Source organism: Grampus griseus, assembly GCF_964374135.1.
Source record: "Grampus griseus genome assembly, chromosome: 15".
Lineage (NCBI taxonomy): Eukaryota > Metazoa > Chordata > Mammalia > Artiodactyla > Delphinidae > Grampus > Grampus griseus.
In genome coordinates this window covers 77,640,281-77,659,400 of record NC_139009.1, presented here as the reverse complement: position 1 = coordinate 77,659,400, position 19,120 = coordinate 77,640,281, and the positions used below count along the sequence as shown (strand labels likewise).

General features: G+C 35.6%; 1 protein-coding gene across 2 annotated transcripts in view; it reads right to left on the bottom strand.

Moving 5' to 3' along the window:
- Window positions 1-19,120, bottom strand: part of ANAPC1 (anaphase promoting complex subunit 1) — a 102,317-nt gene that overhangs the window by 31,174 nt on the left and 52,023 nt on the right. Inside the window, exons 26-34 of one of the 2 annotated variants that reach the window (XM_082672633.1) lie at window positions 16,874-17,100; window positions 15,330-15,448; window positions 12,706-12,977; window positions 10,164-10,398; window positions 7,932-8,023; window positions 6,465-6,599; window positions 6,212-6,294; window positions 5,027-5,105; window positions 4,247-4,321 (exon numbers count right to left, since the gene is read on the bottom strand). In XM_082672633.1, coding sequence (XP_082528759.1) covers window positions 4,247-4,321; window positions 5,027-5,105; window positions 6,212-6,294; window positions 6,465-6,599; window positions 7,932-8,023; window positions 10,164-10,398; window positions 12,706-12,977; window positions 15,330-15,448; window positions 16,874-17,100 — 1,317 coding nt within the window. The remainder of the gene's footprint in view (window positions 1-4,246; window positions 4,322-5,026; window positions 5,106-6,211; window positions 6,295-6,464; window positions 6,600-7,931; window positions 8,024-10,163; window positions 10,399-12,705; window positions 12,978-15,329; window positions 15,449-16,873; window positions 17,101-19,120) is intronic. The other variant, XM_082672634.1, reaches the window with a different exon arrangement.

Genomic DNA, 19,120 nt, shown 5'->3' with positions numbered 1-19,120 from the left:
ATCAAAGGGAAACATGTAATCACTTAAAGGCAGGTTGAGGCACACAGGAAACGAACAAGAAAAGACCACCAAACTGCCCTGTCTTGTACAGAGTCTTATACAGAAACCTCAAGTTCTGAAGTCCTAACAGCTAGTTTCAGTTTTGCCCCACCTCTTACTAGCTGGATGGTTTTGGACCAGTCTGTCCTCTTTCAATGTAACAGTGATATACTGAACTCTAGCTACCGTGCACGAGTCGCTAGGAATGAAAGATGGAAAAGACACTGTAGCTGGCCTTGAGAAGTTCATGGTCTAATAGATACACAAACAGATAATCAAAAGTAGTACATCGTTCCTCCCCATACAATGGGGGCAATACTTGAACAATTTATAGCACAACACCGCAAAAAAGAAAAACATTAGGCTGCAGAGGAAAGCTTTTTATGAAGGAAAACGTGCTATGAAGATGCTAGTTATTGTATTTGACACATGCCTTAAATTCAAACAAATAAGCAGTTTACAAAGTGACCTTTTTAATCCCACCTTTGATGCTAAGTTGCTCCCTACAAGGGACCCTGCTACAGAATCAATGAGATGAGTGGGCGAGAACTAGGAGAAAGTGGAGAGTGACAGGCAATATCAACCAATAGAACTGTGAATTTATTATATGTCCTACTGTGTATCCCTGATGTAATAAAGACCAAATTTAAAATTATTAAGTCTGAAGTAAAATAAGTATCAGAGAGATAACTTTGTATTAAAAGTCCAAGAGACTTCCGTGGTGGTCCAGTGGTTAAGACTTCATGCTCCCAATGCAGGGGGCCCGGGTTCAATCCCTGGTCAGGTAACTAGATCCCACATGTCGCAACTAAGAGCCCACATGCCACAACTAAGTGCCCGCATGCCGCAAGTAAGAGACCGCATGCCACAACTAAAGATTCCACATGCTGCAACAAAGATCCCATGTTCCACAACTAAGACCCAGCACAGCCAAATAAATAAATATTTTTTTTAAAGTCCAAAGACTACATTTCCACAAAAGTTTAAAGAAAGAACTGACATGAATTTTCACCTTCCATTTGAGAATACAGTTACTTGTGTACATGTTTAACTTCACTTTGTAAACAAAATTTAGTAAAATAAAGTTTTCTCGAAGGCAGTCTACATATCAGACGCATCTTAAATGCAGCATAGAACTTAATATGGTGTCTTGCATTTGCAAAGGTTCAACAAACATATGCTGAATGAAGAAGAAGTATGTTTTCATCCTACAGTGTACATTTACTTTCCAAAAGGAACTGATACCTCTGACATCTATATGTGCTGGGAGTTAAATGTCTTCCTGACCCATGAACCATGTGTGATCAGGGCAGACTCAGCCTCCAGAGGATAAAAGAACTGAACTAAAATTAGAACCGGCAGACAAGAGACAGGGTTTGACATTTGATTACAAGTAAATTAACTGCCTGCTTTAAAACAAAATGTATTTGTGTGTGTACACAAATACACACACAGAGATATGTATATATGTACATATGTATCGACACTCTTTAGAGGAATACAACAGAAACTAGAGTCTTCAAAGACAACATGCACAATGTCCCAGACAAATCAAAATTACTTAACATAAGAACAAGAAATGCAACATATTCTCAGGAGAAAAGACCATGGAAAACAATCCTGAAATGACCACACTGTTGGCATTATAAGAGAAGGATTTTAAAGCAGTTCTTCTAACTAGAAGGACAGTATGCCCATAATGAGTGAAAACACAGAAAATCTCATCAAAAAAAGTAGAAATTATTTTAAAAAAAAGGAAAAACTAAAAAGTACAGTAAATGTAATTTTAAAATTCACTTCATGTACTTAATAGGAAAATAAAATGCCTGAAGAGTGAATGAACAGAAAGATAAATCAATAGAAACTTGCAATCTGTAGAAAAGACAGAAAAAGAATAAAAGACCAGTCATCTCATATATACACTACCAAATGTAAAACAGATAGCTAGTGGGAAGCAGCGCATAGCACAGGGAGATCAGCTCGGTGCTTTGTGACCACCTAGAGGGGTGGGATAGGGAGGGTGGGAGGGAGACGCAAGAGGGAAGAGATATGGAGATATATGTATATGCATAACTGATTCACTTTGTTATAAAGCAGAAACTAACACACCATTGTAAAGCAGTTATACTCCAATAAAGATGTTAAAAAAAAAAAAAAGACCAGTCATCTAATTTTTGACAAAGGAGGCACAGGAATACAGTAAGGAGAAGGTGTTTTTAACAAACAGTGTTGGCACAACTAAATATCTATATTTTTTTAAATGAAAACCTTAACCCTTATCCTCGTACCATAAACAAAATTACTTTGAGATGAATTACGTAATTATACATAAAAGCTAAAACATCAGGGCCTTTAGAAAAAAATAAATCTTCAGGCTAGGCTAATATTTTTTCCATAGGACACAAAAAACAACCATAAAATTGAAAGTTGATAAATTAGACATTATCACATTTTTTAAATTTTCTACTCATCAAAAATAGTACTAAGAAAATGAATGGGCAAGTCAGATTAAGAGGGATATTTGCAAAACATTTATCTGACAAAGGATAGCTTTCCAGAATATATAAAAAATTCTAGCATCTCAGTAATAAAAAGATAAACAATACAAAAATTTTTTTAATGGGCAAAAGATATAAATAGACATTTCATTAAAAAAAGATATATGAAGAAGCAATAAGCAAATGAAAACGTTCTCAACATGCAAATTGAAACTACAATAAGGTATCATTACATATTGACCAGCAGAGCTAAAATTAAAGACTAACACCACCAAATACTGGCAAGATGTGCAGCAGCTGCAGGACATGCAACAGCCAGCATTCTCATACACTGTTGGTCCAAGAGTAAAATGGTGCAACGTCTTTGGAAAAACGTTTACCAGTCCTTATAAAACTAAACATACTGCTACTCTATGCCTCAGTAATTCCAATACTAAGTATTTACTCAAGAGACACTAAAACATAAATCCACACGTATATCTGCATAAGAATATTTATGGTACCAAAACCTGGAACGAGCCCAGGCATCCAACAAAAGAGAATGAAAAAAGAAACTGTGGTATATTCATACAATGGGATACTACTTAACAATAAAAAGGTTGAACTACTCATATACTCAATGGTGTCTCAAAATCATGCTGAGTGAAAGAAGTCTTATACAAAAGGGTATACATTGTGATTCCATTAATATTAAGTTCTGTATTGGGCAAAGTAATATATTTTGGGGAAAAAATCAGGAAATTGGTTGTCTTGGGGATGGGGAGTAAGTGCACAGACTGAGTGGGAAGGGAACTTCTGGCCATTTTGATAAAGGTTTGTTTCCATGAATTTATACATTAGTTGAATCCTATCAAATAGTATAATTAAAGTTTGTGCAGTACATTATATACAAATTTTACCTTAAAAGGAAAAGAAAAGAGGTAAATATTGAATTCTAGTTAATAACACACATGCTGAAGTACTTAGGGAAAAGTGTATGATTATCTGTAACTAACTTTGAAATTGATCAAAAAATAATGGGTTGGATAGAGGAAGAGATAAATGGATAGATATGTGATTAAACAAGTTTATACAGTAAAATATTAATTGTAGAATCTAATTGGTTGTATGGGTGTTTGTATAAAGTTCTTTCAGCCTTTATTTTGAAATTTTCTCATTAAAACATTGGAGGGAGCACTCTAGCATTCTGAAGGATAAACACATTTATTTTCTAAATAAAAAGGTACTGACGACATGGACAATTAAAGGGCAATATTTAGTTACAATACTTACAATATTTGATTTGGAGTTTTTACAAAAGAGTCTGTTTATTTTTAACTATTTGGCTTATTGCGTAAACATGCCATAAAGTAATTAAAACAACTTCTTACATACAAGGTAAAAAATTGTCACAAAGTATAACAGTATTTTAGATAAATGTATCCTTATTTAGGATAAAAATGTCAAAAATACTTTTTTAGAGTTCTTTGATACATTTAATTTTTAAAAATCAGCATTTCTAGTGCTCTGTAACCAAAAAAGGAAGGCTGTGGTCTGTGCTCAGCATACAATCTTAAAATGACAGTTCCTACGTTTTCAAGAAATACAGTAATCATAACCATCACTATTGCCTTCAAAAGAAAAAGTATTTTATAGGTTTTAGAAAATCCCACAGGAAATCATAATTTTATGTGAGTAAAGATATAATAATATTTATTATACATACGTACTTGAGGAACGTTGCTATCAACCCACTTGGAATTTGGTAAAATATCATCCCACAAAATCAGGCATCGAGCAAGCGTCTTAAAAAATGCAATACAGAACAATTAATTACAGCAGGCAAAGTTCACAGATTTTGTAACAATGATAATACTGTTAATAGAACAATTTAAGAATTAGTTCCCAACTGATGAAAATTTTGAAAAACAAAGTATATAGTATCAACCTAAGCCACTCATTAAAATAAACAGAAGATTTATATTTATCTCAAAAAATCTCAAATTGACTTGATCATCACTGAAGTTTGAAGGAGTTGGAGAGAAGTTTTTAAAACTTGCTCCATAGAAGAAAAATCATAAAGAAAAGAATCATACATAGATCTGTCTACATAATTAAAGCCTTTCATATGCTAAAAGCATAAACATTGTAGAAAATGGAAAACCTGAATCAAATTTATGTCAGTTACTGTAACTAATTATACCCTTAATAGTATTATTGCATTCTTAATAATAATGAAAGAATGTAAAATAAAGTAGTAATGAAGCCCCAGTGTCTTGTTACTTATTAGGAAGTTTTGAATAATAATGTGAAACGTTAAAATGTCACTCCAAGTATTATATATCAAGGTGGTTGTCTTTCCTGGCAATTCCTACAGTTATATTTGGGAAATTTCAAAAGAACACTACCAATTATATATACACATGATGGATTAACAGTAAAGCTCCCTCGTGGAGACATTTTATAGACTCCTAATGTTAACAGAAATTAAAAATTGCCAAGTACCATACCCTAAGTAAGAGAAATTCTGGCTTCACAAAATCCAGCAAATACATGGTGTCGGGAGCTCGGAGCCAATCTGCAATGGATCTGTTGGTGGTGGATACCAATAAGCATTATTGCTCAAGAAGAGAGTAAGAGCATCAAGACCACAAGACAGATTTCAAGAATTTTCTTTCCACTCCAACCACTGTCCTATTTTTTCCCATAGTACTTCACGTCCTCCAACGTAATACTTAGTATGTAGGTATTTCTTACTATAAGTTTCCTAAGGGCAGATATTTTTAGCTCTCTTCTGTTAAATGAAACATCTCCAGTGCCAAGAAAGCAATGTCATATACTTTCATCCAAAGAGTAGATGAATACACCTGCTTTTAACCACTTCGTTAATTTTGCAAACATTCACTTTGTCTAAAAAAAGAATTTACAGGGGCTTCCCTGGTGGCGCAGTGGTGGAGAGTCCGCCTGCCGATGCAGGGGACACGGGTTCGTGCCCCGGTCTGGGAGGATCCCACATGCCGCGGAGCGGCTGGGCCCGTGAGCCATGGCCGCTGGGCCTGCGCGTCCGGAGCCTGTGCTCCGCAACGGGAGAGGCCACAACAGTGAAAGGCCCGCGTACCGCAAAAAAAAAAAAAAAAAAAAAAAAGAATTTACAACATTGAAAACTTTCTTTAATCTTAGAATGTTGTTTAAATTAAAAGACTTAAAACACAACTTACTCTTCTATACAAAATGTAAAAGAATAAACACCAAACATCTACTTTCAAGTGTCAGCACTAATTACAGGGCTTGAGGAGGCAGACAGAATAGCTGTTAGGAAAGCTCCTGAACTAAGCAGAAACCATTTTTATGAATGGTAACCAGGAATATAATAATGCTAAGTATTTCTGATCTACCCAGGCCTCACAACAACTAGCAAAATTAATGGAAAGGAATTTAGACATTGTTTGTCAGTGACATCAACTATAAAATAAAAGTGAATAGAAACTGGCAACTGTATTATCAAATATCATTAAAATAACCAAATGTATTATTTCTAGATAAAACTCTATATAACTTGTAGTACCTGAGAGCACTAAAATCAGGCTGACCTAGCACAGGAGAGGTAAACACAGTAAAATAATTTAGTTTTACTACTGAGGTCTGAAAGGAAGTCACATGGTCATGGCAAGGGATGGGGTGAGGAGATGCGGTACCTGTTATTGGTTTTTAAGTAGATCATGGCCAAAGCGAGAGTGGCACCTGGACAAGTTACATCCACATTTATGGTATCTCCTTCCTATCAAAAGAAAAGTTTGTATAAAAGAGCTCTGAATTATTATAAAATTCTTCTGAATACTAACCTATGCTTAAAATTAACATATTTACACATGTTGGTATGAAAACTACTATTTTCAAATTAACTTCTTAGCTTCCAGAAGTTTGATCTGTTGCTTGATTTGGACTTACTTTGATTTGATAACTTGGAGATTTATGTTTCTCCCTGTGCATCCCTGCTTGAAAGCGCCTATGGCCTCCAACCATGTACTGGTAAAGCTGCTCGGGTACATTGAGATCAGACATACCTATCAAATTACTGCCGTGCTGTAAACAAAGTGACAGACAAGGGAAAGGAAATTTTACAGAATAAGATCCATAACACATACCCATAACAAAGAAAACAATAAACTAACTTCAAAGCCAGTCTTCTGGGTTTTTTTATCAATTAAAATCTCATGAGTTAATACTCAGTCTGTTAATAATTCACATTAAAAATTATACAGGCAAGTTAATACTTTCATTTCATAAAATACATAAAGGCTTCAAAATACAGTTAACTGCATTAACAGTTAAAGAAAATATTAGGCAGGTAAATGAACCCTGAACTATGAACACCTGAATCCTTTCATTATCGTGCCTGTGAACTAGTCCAGCAACAATAACCATAATAATAACTTACTGAACGCTTAACGCTCTTCCAGGTATGATTCTGTATGTTTAACATGGATTAACTTACTTAATAAGACAATTCGATCAAATAGCTACTATTTTACAGGTGAGGAAAGGGAGGCACAAAGAGATTACACCCAAGATTACATAGCTAGTAAGGAGCAGCAGTGGATATAAAACAAGGCAGTCTGGTTCCACAGTCCATCGAGCTGCTTAACTACTAGAAAATACTGTAGTTAACTGATGTCAGGACTCACTGGTCAGGACCAGAATTCACGTCCCAATTCCCAGTATGATGCTTTTCCATTGTTTTATCTGCCTCTTTAGTTCATGTGTCAAATGTGAAGAGTCAAAAGCCTAAACGACAGTCGACTTTCTTTATATAATTCAGTTTCAGTATAACACTGTATTGGTGGTTCTTCAAAGGACCCACATTCCAGCTGACGTAGTCATTTAATGTTTTTCTGGTAACCCTACACTACGTCTACTGGATGGGGTTAAAGATGGGGAGTCAGAATGATACTGCATTCTGTCACAAAGCAGCTGCTATTGTGGCAACGTTCTGGGATACCTAGTGAACACCAGGGCACCAAAAGAGAGTTCTGGTTTATCTCTAGTCCTACAGACTCTTAAGGCTCCCCATCATACACCCATCTTCACTTTTTTCTGTTTTCTTACTGAGTGAACAGTCATTTCTTCATCTTATGTCTTGAACTCTTTTCGAAAAACTTCATTCCCTTAGTTCATTCATGAACATTTATATCTAAGCCAGGGGGGAAGAAACCTTAAAGCCCCATTCTTCACTACAATTTCTCTCCATTTCCAAATCTGGCACTTTGAAAAATATCCAGAAAGAAGAAAGAGCTGAGAATCACAGTAAGTTAAGTCACAGTACGGCAGAGTGGTATTCAGAGTAAAGTGTCAAGGCTACTCTCTCAACAAGCAGAATTTGTAACTGAAGCAACTGCAGGCACAGACTCTGCTTACCCCCAAGCAAACCATGCCCAGAGCCAAGCCAGCAGCCAAAGAGTAAGACTCTCTGTCCGTGCAGTATTCCATTTCAGGACCAGGGGGCCGTCCTATAAAACAAAAAGTAACACAATTCAAACTGGCCTCTTAAAACCCTAACTCGTAAAAGTTTTAGAGTTAACTTTCTAGTAAGTTGCATAAGAACTATGGATTCAATATAACCCCACTAAGAAAGATCTGACGTTATCACAAATGGTGTCCACAACTATCAGTTTACCACAAAATAAACCCCAAACATGGTTCTTCTAATTTGCCAATCTGAAAGCAATCACTTTAAAATACTGTCAAACCTTGAGTTTTATAATAAAAAAAAAAAAAAAAAATTACCAAAAAAGGGGAAAAAATTTTTTAAAGGGAGGGATGCTCAAAAAAGCTTCAATTTGTAATTTCTTTCCTTTTGTTTTTGTTTTGTTAGCTTCAAATCTATTCAGATGTGGTAAAAAAATGTTCAAATACTGATAAGGAACAGGAAGGACACTCCCTTTAAGTTTTTAAGAATGTTAAATATTATGCATCCAGACACTTATTTTGAATCTATATAATACTGAGCCTTACTATGATAGAATTTCTCTGTATCGATGCTCTAAGTTTGACTGGATGCAAAATTCATACTTTAAAAAGTACCCCCTAATTCTAACTCCACCCCTTTTAGGGCAGCAAAATGTATTATATATAAAGACCCCTTCCACCAAAGAAAAAGTTCCCATTCCTGGAATTTCATCCCCAGGAAAAAGATTTTTTTAAAAAGAAAGAAAAATTATACACAAGTAATCAGTGTAATGTTTATTGCTTAATTAGCAAAGAATTAAAAACCACCTAAAAGTCCTGAAAATAAGACAATGATTAGGCAATTTATAGAAAACCAACTCAATGAGCTATCCCACAATATAAAATTAATTTTAAAAGCCATTTATGACAATGATATATGAAAAGAGCAGTACAAAAACAGTACGTACAGTCTGACTGTAATTATACAAAAGAGCATACGCATATGAATCCAGATGAAATCTTCTGTATACAATGTGAAACAGGTGTACTATGGCTGTGAGATATGTATAATGTTGGCACCATTAGCTATCATTATGATATAGCCAAAGAATGTTAATTACCTTGCAGATGAACAAGCTTTAAAAGCCAGTCCTGAGTATCTTCTGAATAAGTGTTTCTCAGACCAATCACTTATGCTATTACGTATTTTGCTGACAGGAAAATTTTAGTTTTGTGAATATTTCATCACTGTAGTTGACTACACTGTTGATTCCAATTCTTCAGTGCCCTACAGCGCCAGTTATAAATACATCCACACTCCTGACAGAGTTTCCTCTGTACCTGAACGTGTGACTGGCTTTGAACTAGGATCCTGGCTGGCACAAGGTAAGCAAAGGCCTAAAATGAGCTTCCATTATTTGGTTCTCCCTCTTGCCCTTCTGACATCACCATAAAAGAAGCCTGGGTCCCAGAATAAGGCATTTGGAGCAGAGTCTGAGCAGCAGACCCACAGATCTACAGCCTGAAGCAGAGATGCCCGGGAAAATTTTGTGGCTATCCTGAAGTATATGTAGAAAGATCCTGAACAGGATAGAACAAGACATGCAAGTATGTATCTAAATTACTGAACGTACCAATAGTACTAATAGCATTTCCATTTCTCAGAAGAAGATGATAACACGTAAGACACGTTTCCAAAAAATGCAGACTTACGATAAAACATTAAAAATGCCTTTTATCATGAACATATCCACCAGCATATAGAGGAAAGCCGGAATCAATCACTTCCATTCTGTTAGAAGTGTTGTTGTCCAACAGAATAAACATTGTGCTTTTAGGGATCAAAACAATCAACTTTGAATTTTAAGTGTAGACCATTGCCAGACATTGCCTAGCAAAGACAGAGCAGGATAAGCAGCATGCTCACATGTGATTAAGACCCTAGGCTACCTCGTTAAATGGGGCCACTGGAGCTCAGTAATGGGCTGGCCAAGTAAGTATGCAGACCAATAACCTGCATAGTAACATCAGCCTTGGAAAACATTACTTTGTAGTTGTTTTCTTTATTAGTATAGCTCATTCTGTGCTCACAAAAGCTACTATTTTTTCCTTAATTTTTATAATCTTACCATCATTTTTACTTTGGTTCCTGTGGAATGGTAAAAATACACTTACGAAACCACAGCACTATTAATGCCATACCTATTTCAGCCAACAAGACTTCTGCGGTATGCCGATGAGCTGTCCCTTGATAAACAAGGCCGATGCCGACCACTGCAGCCACTTGGACGTTGTGAGGAACATCAAGCTCTGTGGACGTTGGGGGCAGGAGAGCAGGAATGTGGATGCTAAGAAGCCGTGTAATCGACATATCCATGGTGCCTAGTTTAGCAGCAGAAACACCAAGGAGCAGTCCAATGCTTGTCATCTCATGACCCTAAGACAGAAAAAAGAATAAGACTTAAGTCACTACCAAAACAAATATGTGGTTTTAAATAAGATACTGCCTGCCAGTACTGTGACAGGCACAGTGAGAAGCTCCAAGAATACACAAGCAAACTAAACAGACAGGTCCTTGTTCTGATGAAGTCAGTGCCCTTGGGGAAGGGAAAGTGTTAAACTAAAAAATACATATTATTGAAAACTCATCAAATGAAAAAGTATAAAGATTATGAAAGAGTATTTTAACAGAGCCTACTTTAGATTAGAAGGGACTAGAGAATTATTAAGAATCTCTAGAAAGTAAAATTTACAATAGAATGAGTACAAATTAGCCAGGCAAAGTGGCAAGAAGGGAAGGCACTCAAATTTACAAAGTGAGAGAGAATGATGACAGGTGAGAGAAAAACATGTAAATGATGCTGAGATGATTAAAAAAAAAACCCTCACATTGATATTCAATTGACTACAAGGGTGCCAAGACAATTCAATGGGAAAAGAAGAGTTTTTTCAAAAAACGATGCTGTGATACCTATACAGCCACTTGCAGAAGAATGAAATTGGACCCCTTCCTGACATCATACATAAAAATTAACTTCAACTAAGATGTAACTAAAAGTAAAAAAAAAAAAAACTCTTAGAAGAAAACTTCTGCTATTACATATTTTGCTGACAGGAAAATTTTAGTTTTGTGAATATTTCATCACTGTAGTTGACTACATTGTTGATTCCAATTCTTCACTGCCCTACAGCGCCAGTTATAAATAGGTGTATATATAGGTGTAAATCTATGTAATATACAAAAGAGCATACACATATGAATCCAGATGAAATCTTCTGTATACAATGTGAAAGAGGTGTAACAGATATAAATCCAAGTGATCTTGTGCTAGGCAGTAACTTCTTAGATATGACACCAAATGCACAGTAACCAAAGAAAAAGTAGATGAATTGGACTTCATCAAAATTGAAAACTTTTGTGCTTCAAAGACACCATCAGAAAGTCAAAAGACAACACAACGGCAGAATATTTTTGCAAATCATGTATCTGTTAATGGACTGGTATTCAGGTTACATAAGGAACTCTTACGACTCAACAACAAAGACAGCCAATTAGAAAATAAGCAAAGGATTTGAATAGACATTTCTCCAAAGATGACATACAAATGACCAATAAGCACATGTAAAGACGTTCAATATCATTAGCCATCAGGGAAATAAATGCAAATCAAAACCACACTGAGATATTACTTCACACCTACTAGGATGACTATAATTAAAAAGACAGATAATAACAAGTGTTGGCAAGAGTGCAGAGAAATTGGAACCCTTATGTATTGCTGGTGGGATTACAAAATGGTGCAGCCACTGTGGAAAACAATTTGGTAGTTCTTCAAACTTTAAAACAAAGGGATACCATATGATGCAGCAATTCCACTCCTAGGAATATACCCAAGAGAAATGAAAACACTCATCCACACAAAAATGTGTATATAAATGTTCATAGCAGCATTATTCATAATAGTCAAAAAGTAGTAATAACTCACGTATCCATCAACTGAAGAATGGAAAAATAAAATACGGTATATCCATACAATGAATATCTATTCAGCAATAAAAAGGAATGAAGTGCTAATACATGGTACAATATAGACAAACCTTGAAAACATTACAGTAAGCAAAAGAAGCCAGTCATAAAAGACCATATATTGTTTGGTTCCATTTATATGAAATGTCCACAGTAGGCAAATCCATAGAGACAGCAAGTACATTAGCAGTTTGCCAGGGGCTGGAGGGAAAGGGGAACGGAGAGTGACTGCTACTAGGTAGGGGTTCCTTCATGGGGTGATGAAGATGTTCTAAAATTAACAGTGGTAATGGATGCACAACTCTGTGAATATAATAAAAACCACTGAACTGTGTACTTCATATGGGTGAACTTTTATGGCACAGAAGTGGAAAAGTTTACGCCAAGAGAGTTTGGTCGGCCAAGGAGCTAATACAAGCTTTCTCTATGGCTGGAGCATAGGGAGCAAGGAAAAGAGAAGCACAAAGTAAGGCTGGGGAAGTGAGTAGGATCACACAGGCTCCTAGAATGTACATCAAGAGCAATGGAAGATCACTGAACAGTTTGACCAGGGAAGTGATATATTCCAACTTACACTTTAGAAAGATTTCTCTGCCTGCTATGAGAAGAATGCACTTAGAGGTACAAGATTGAAGAAGAGCAAACAGAACAACTAGGAGCTACTGCAATAGCCAGGGGAGAGGCACAACGCCAGGAGCTGGCAGCACGAGTTCTCACCTTGGTCAGGTAGTCATGGATATTGAGAGTAGCCAGCTTGGTAAGGTGCCCGTTCAGACCCAGGGCCATGAGAAAGCCAGCATACTCATTGGCTAACTCGGCGTGCTTGGGCTTATTGTAGACAATCCAGGCTGAGTCGATCTGGGAGGCAGGGGCTATCTTCAGGCCGGCAGCCACACCATTATGGAAGCTGGCCCAGCTGGTCATGTTGGGAGGCACATCAATGTTGCCACTGTTCAGGTCTACTGTTGTGTTCCGAGGGGGTGCCCGCCCTATTCAGGCAAACAAAATTTAAAATTGAGAGAACAAAAATTCAGAAACCAAAATTGTTACATTTAGATTCTTTGAGAACAGAGATCACTTTTCTACATTCAAAACCCTTAACCCCATAATACCTGTAATGATGTTAGGTTACTATGCATACTTCAAGTTTTATACATGTGAGTCAAACTTGATGCAAGGTAGAAAAACCTTAACTGTATAAAATAATTCACTGTCCTTTCTGCTAAAATATATGGGACTATAATAAGATAACTGATACCAATTTAACTGTGTACAGATCTGATTAGGATACCCACTGCTTTGAAATCTGTCTTTCAAACAGCAGGAAGCTCACCGAAAAATAAATTGAAAATTAACATCACAAACTACATGAATAATAATTCCAACATGTGACTGACAACAATGTTAATTTCAAATGTGCCATCCCATTTTTTCTCTGGATGTTACGGAAAAATGATTGTTTTTAAAAAAGACAAGGAGCTTTATAAATTTGCTCTATCTCTTATCTATACATCTCTTTATATGATATAGAAATCTAACTACACACTATTGGTAAAAATGCCAAATTGCATTCAAAGATACCTATATAAAAAACATTTTATACACTTGAGTTACCCAGTGAACCATAAAAGAGTATTCACTAAATTTAAATTTGTGGTCAACTTATTTAAGAACAGTATAAATTAAATGTTCATGATGCTATGTTCTCTTTGAATGCCTTTTCTTGAGTGTTTTGACTACACTGCATACCCGCAAATACTGAATTATCTCTATATTTTTAATATTCTGTATTAGCTCAAGTCATGGATGACTATTTAAAATAAATATTCTAAATACAGTAAGTCCCTTACATACGAACTTTCAAATTGCTAACTTTCAAAGATGCAAATGTGCGTTCACGTGTCCAATCTCGTAAGTTAGTTCACATGTCTGGTGTATGCTGTCACGTGTGTGCATCTACAAGTGGTTGTGCTTTTGTGTACTTTACTGTACAGTACTGTATAGAGTACAATAGTACAGTATCTTTATTTCACGCCCAGGATGTCCAGAAGCAAGCGTAAAAGCAGCAGTGATGTAGCTGGTACAGCGTAGCCAACTGTGTTAGTTGGGTATCTAGGCTAACTCTGTTGGACTTACGAACAAATTGGACTGATGAACGTGCTCTCGGAACTGAACTCGTTCATATGTAGGGGACTTACTGTATTGCATACAGTTATACAGTTCGCTAGAGGTTTGAAAATATGGTTTTAAAGGCGTTCTGAAAGTTATGTAAATTTTAATTAGATGCATAGTGTCTTGTTTGTAGTCTATATACACATACACACACATACACAGACACAAGCATAAAATAAAATATATTTGTATTTACCATTTGCTTTTTGTACCTAAGAGCTAACTCAAATGCTGGTCTGTGATAGCACCACACTGGTGACAAGTTCATGAGTTATACTTTTACTTTCTCAAAAAGGGCAGAGAGATTAATAATGAAAAAGCAAGTAAAATTTCTAAAACAATTCAACATATGTATAAGACATAATTTTTATACACAAGAGAAAATAAAAGGCAAAGGGTAAAGCAAATTTTCTTCGATAAGAATAATTACATACAAAAGCACAACAGGCCAAACCAGTGTCAGTTAAGGAACTAAAGTGAACGTTTTTTTCCTAAATGAATTTATTATTAAAACAAGATCATCTTTTGGCGGGGGGCAGTGCTGGTCTGGGAGGATGCTCACTCACTATATAGTAAGTTTCTAAAAACAATTTCTAAAACAGGTTTAAATTTTCTGATAAATAAATATAAAATTATAAAATGGAGAAATAAAATTGGGAAACAAATAAACCAAAGTGTTATTTAACACTAGTGAACTCTAATAAGTTGGGACTACTATGAGTGACCATTTTTATTTTTTCTTTTTGCTTAGTATATTTTCTTGTTTTTGTACAAGCATCATCTATTCATACTAAGACATAACAAGACATTTTAAGACTAAATATTTTTACATATTGACTTTAAGATTATTTAAAGTTTAACGATCTCACCATTCAATAGTATCTTTCTAAACTTCCCCAAGTGCCTTTTTATATCTTGAAATGGTCTCATTAAAAACAAAATTTAGTAATGGGCTATATTCTACTTCCCTCAATGTTTAATTTGATTTGCTATTTGAGCTTTGATAACCACTACAGTAGCTATTAACAATAATCACTACAGTAGCTATTAACAATATTTAAAATCACGGGGGATAGAGCATTTCTTTGGTTTTAACTACAATGATTCAAAACAACTCCACTAAACATACACCCATTTTCCTTTCTCACTGAGCCCAGAATTTAACATACCAGTCAAATTCAACTTAGGAATAGGCAATGGCTCCGTTGGAACAGGATGGTATGAAAACAAGGTAAACATTCCCCGTCCTACTGGAAGAGCCATAGTTCGCTGACACAACTGGAGCAATCTATAATTAAAATTAAAACCAACATGTGAAAAAATTTTAAACAAAAAAAACCAGAATGTCATCTGTAGGCAAGTATTTCAAAAGCAGCAGTGCTGTGTAAGATGAAGCCACATCGAAGTAAATCCATACAAAGTCTTGAGTGAGTCATCTAAACACGGCTGTTCTCATTCTAATACTCTTACTCCCATCAGAAACTCTAAAGGGGAGACACATTTCTTTCTTCTGTTTCATATTTGCTTTGAATTAAAACCAGCTGTTCTATAAACCAAGCCAACTCTCCCTAAGTATTCAAAAAGCAAAACCTATAATTCTACTCTAAACGATGCTAACCCTCTCAGAGGAAAATATCGTATTAGTTGGGTTTCCTCATTGTGCTGTTATCAGTTTAGCTGGGATCCTCCTCTCATCCTTTTTGTGAATATAGCCCAAGCACCACCTCCATGGGTGCACACAAGGTTAAAAAGGAAGTCCCTGTTTTGGAGGTCAGCGGATTTCACGGTGTCTCCAGGAAACACAGGAGCTTCATTTACTTGATGGTAAGGACTTCTAGGACTAACAGCACTATATGTCAACTATGTTCAAGGTTAAAATGGCTTCTACAGGCTATATTTTGAAACTAATAAACTACTTTTTAAGTTGTTTCTATGTTAAAATAAATGGCATCAAACAGAAATTGTGGAAGCAGGGGCATTCATAACCAGGAAACACTTAACACAAGTTATACCTGAAGACAGAGAAACAGCCCTCCTCCTTCTGAGGCTAACCAGAGGCTGAAATCCTCTCTGCAGACAAAGTTATTCACAAGCACCCTCCCTCCCTAACTGTAAATATATATAGCTGCTTTTCTAGTCCATTGGTGAGGAGAATTTTGCTGTCCTAAGATTCTTTGGGAACACTGTTCCACATTAATTTAAAATCAGGGAAATTTAGAATCAGGCCAGCAGACTACATTCTATAACATGTTTAGCAGAAACATTATACATAATCTACAAAATTATAATAGTGAAAACAAAAACAGTATATCCCCCCTTCCATTTAAGACGCCATTGATTTTAAGATGCAGCACTATTTCATGAGGTACTAAAAAAGAAAAAACACTGCCATTTAAACCATAACACCTACAAACACCTACAGATTGAAAGACATAATCTGATTTCAGAAATAGTAAAACGTACAAAAAAAAAATCAGCATCATACAATCAATGAACTCTGATAATAATCGCTGACTGCATCGAGCTTTACTATACTATGTACTGGGCAGTGTTCTAAGCACTGTGTAGAAATGACCCACTTGATTCCCAGAGAAACTCTGTGAGGTGTGAATGCTACAGTCATGCCTATTCTTACAGTTGAACAAAATGAGGCAGTACTTAATGTTTTATTTAAATTTTTACTTAAATTACAGCAGTTAATGTTTTCCTTTACCTGTTCTCTTTTTCCTCAATGAACTCGTGGTCACTGAGCTCTGGGTACTGCACGACATTGACGCGGACAGGATGTGCACTCTGAAGAAGCCTTCGCACATCCTGCACCCTTAAGTCTTCACTCCATATCAGTGACATCACCTCCTGATTCATGTCATTCATGCCATCATCTTCCTCCTCAGTTTCTGTTCCTGAAGGAACATCTGATGAGAGCACCTGAGTAACAGACTACGTTGTAATACTAATTTAAAAATCAGCCAACACACACTTATTGAACATGAGGATACACAGGATGAGGTACCAAGTCTACATCAGTGCAGAGAAAAAATATATTCCAAAGCAGGGCTGGCTTGGGTTCCCAATACATACTGGGACTCTAACCTAAAAATCTTTTTTTTTTAAGTGTAATTATATTGCCCACTTGGAAACATTCTTTACTGAGCCAAGGGGAAAGCTTTCAACTTACGACGATAGTCGGGAGGCTGATTCCATCGAAAGATATATTCTAAATAAACTGTAAAACTCTAACTATATCCTAAATATTCCAAAAAGGACACAAATTACTGCAAATGGAATATTAACCCCACGCACTAAAGAACCAACACCAATTTAAATACTGTCTTTAATTAACAGAAGCAGAAGAAAACAACCTGGAAGGATATAAACCAAGGGCTGGAGGAGGTCAGACAACACTTTCTCACTTCTGTGCTTTAAGTAGAATAAATCATGGTTGGTTTTCACTTTTTTTTTTTTCCTAAGTATGTTCCAACTATATTTCTTAAAAGGAAAGGGATTAAATGAAGCAAAACAAGTGAGGAGAGTTCATTCCTTGCTTATCATTCTGTCCTCATAAGCTCAGCATGTACTTTACTATGAGCCTTCCCAGTCCAAATAATTCAGTCAGACTTTAAGATAGATGTTAATAGCAGAAATCTCATTTTCTCTCAGAGTTTTAACTCCTTTCACAAAAGATTAACTCCTAGGTGAAATGCTAAAGTTTTGCAACATTTAATGTGGAAGCAACATTAGCCTGAAAAAAGAATAAAGGTAGATATGACTAGATAATCAGTCTGACTTTAGTTGATAAAAATTTATTATAATTCCTATGGAATATCTAATCTTAAAAGAAGCTACATTCTAATAGGTGAGTTAGCAATAAGATACAGACCCAAATAGCTGATAAATTGGAGACGAGTTATAAAATGTAACCTCAAATAACTGAACAAATTCAATTTAGCCAGAATTACTTAAAATGACATATAAATATAAATGAATAATTATCAATACCATTTGGCTTTAGTGCTAATGATGTTCTCATTCACAGTAATAAAAGAGGTCTATAAATGCTAAAGACTTCTCTTGGTCAAGGTAAAGATAACCATATTATTAGCAAAAAAATTTGGTTTTCTGTTTAAAACAAGCCAAATGCTAATTCAACTAAGAGTTTTTATTTCAGTGCAGATTAAAAGACATGTGCTGGTACAACCCTGCTGGAGATGGGCTCCCCCATGGAAACTGCTTCTGTCACAGATCCATTATACAACTCTGATGTTGGGAATAAATTTTGATAACAGTCTCTGAAGAAGCATTAATAGCCCAAGATCTAATGTGGATTATGAACAGTTATTGATTATTAATTGATTATTATGTGTTGGTTCAAAGGTTAATAAGAGATGAGCCAAATCTGCACTGTTTTCTCAGAGACATAAAGTATCAAAGTCACCAGGGGTGGAATAACCATCCCTGAATCCTCCTTGATTCTTAGAGTAAATGCAGTGCTACCATTTTTTTTTTAAGTTAACTGGAGTTCTAGAAGAAGTTTTCAAAGTTCCATTTTTAAGTTTTAAAAGAGGCTGATTTTAAAAAGAAAGGAGGATAACGATATATTTCACTTTCCATTTGTAGGGTCTTAGAACCCATTCTTAAAAAAACAGATTTGAACATTGATGAAGGGCACTGTTTGAGGAGGGATAACATTAAGACAGCTTCTAAACAACATTAGTGCCCCCCTGCAAAAAAACCTTTTTCCTGGGGCTTCAGTTTTATGTGATTAAAGATATATTTACACCTACGTAAAAGGTTAAATTTAAGAAATGTAACACATCAAAAAAGTATGAAGGAGAAAATAGTTATAATTTATTCAAATTCAGGACATTATGTGCTCTCCCTATTTCCATATAATAATTACAAAGTAGTTAATTACTAACATGGTCCAAGCAGGGAATCAGTCATGGTAGCTGCTCTACTG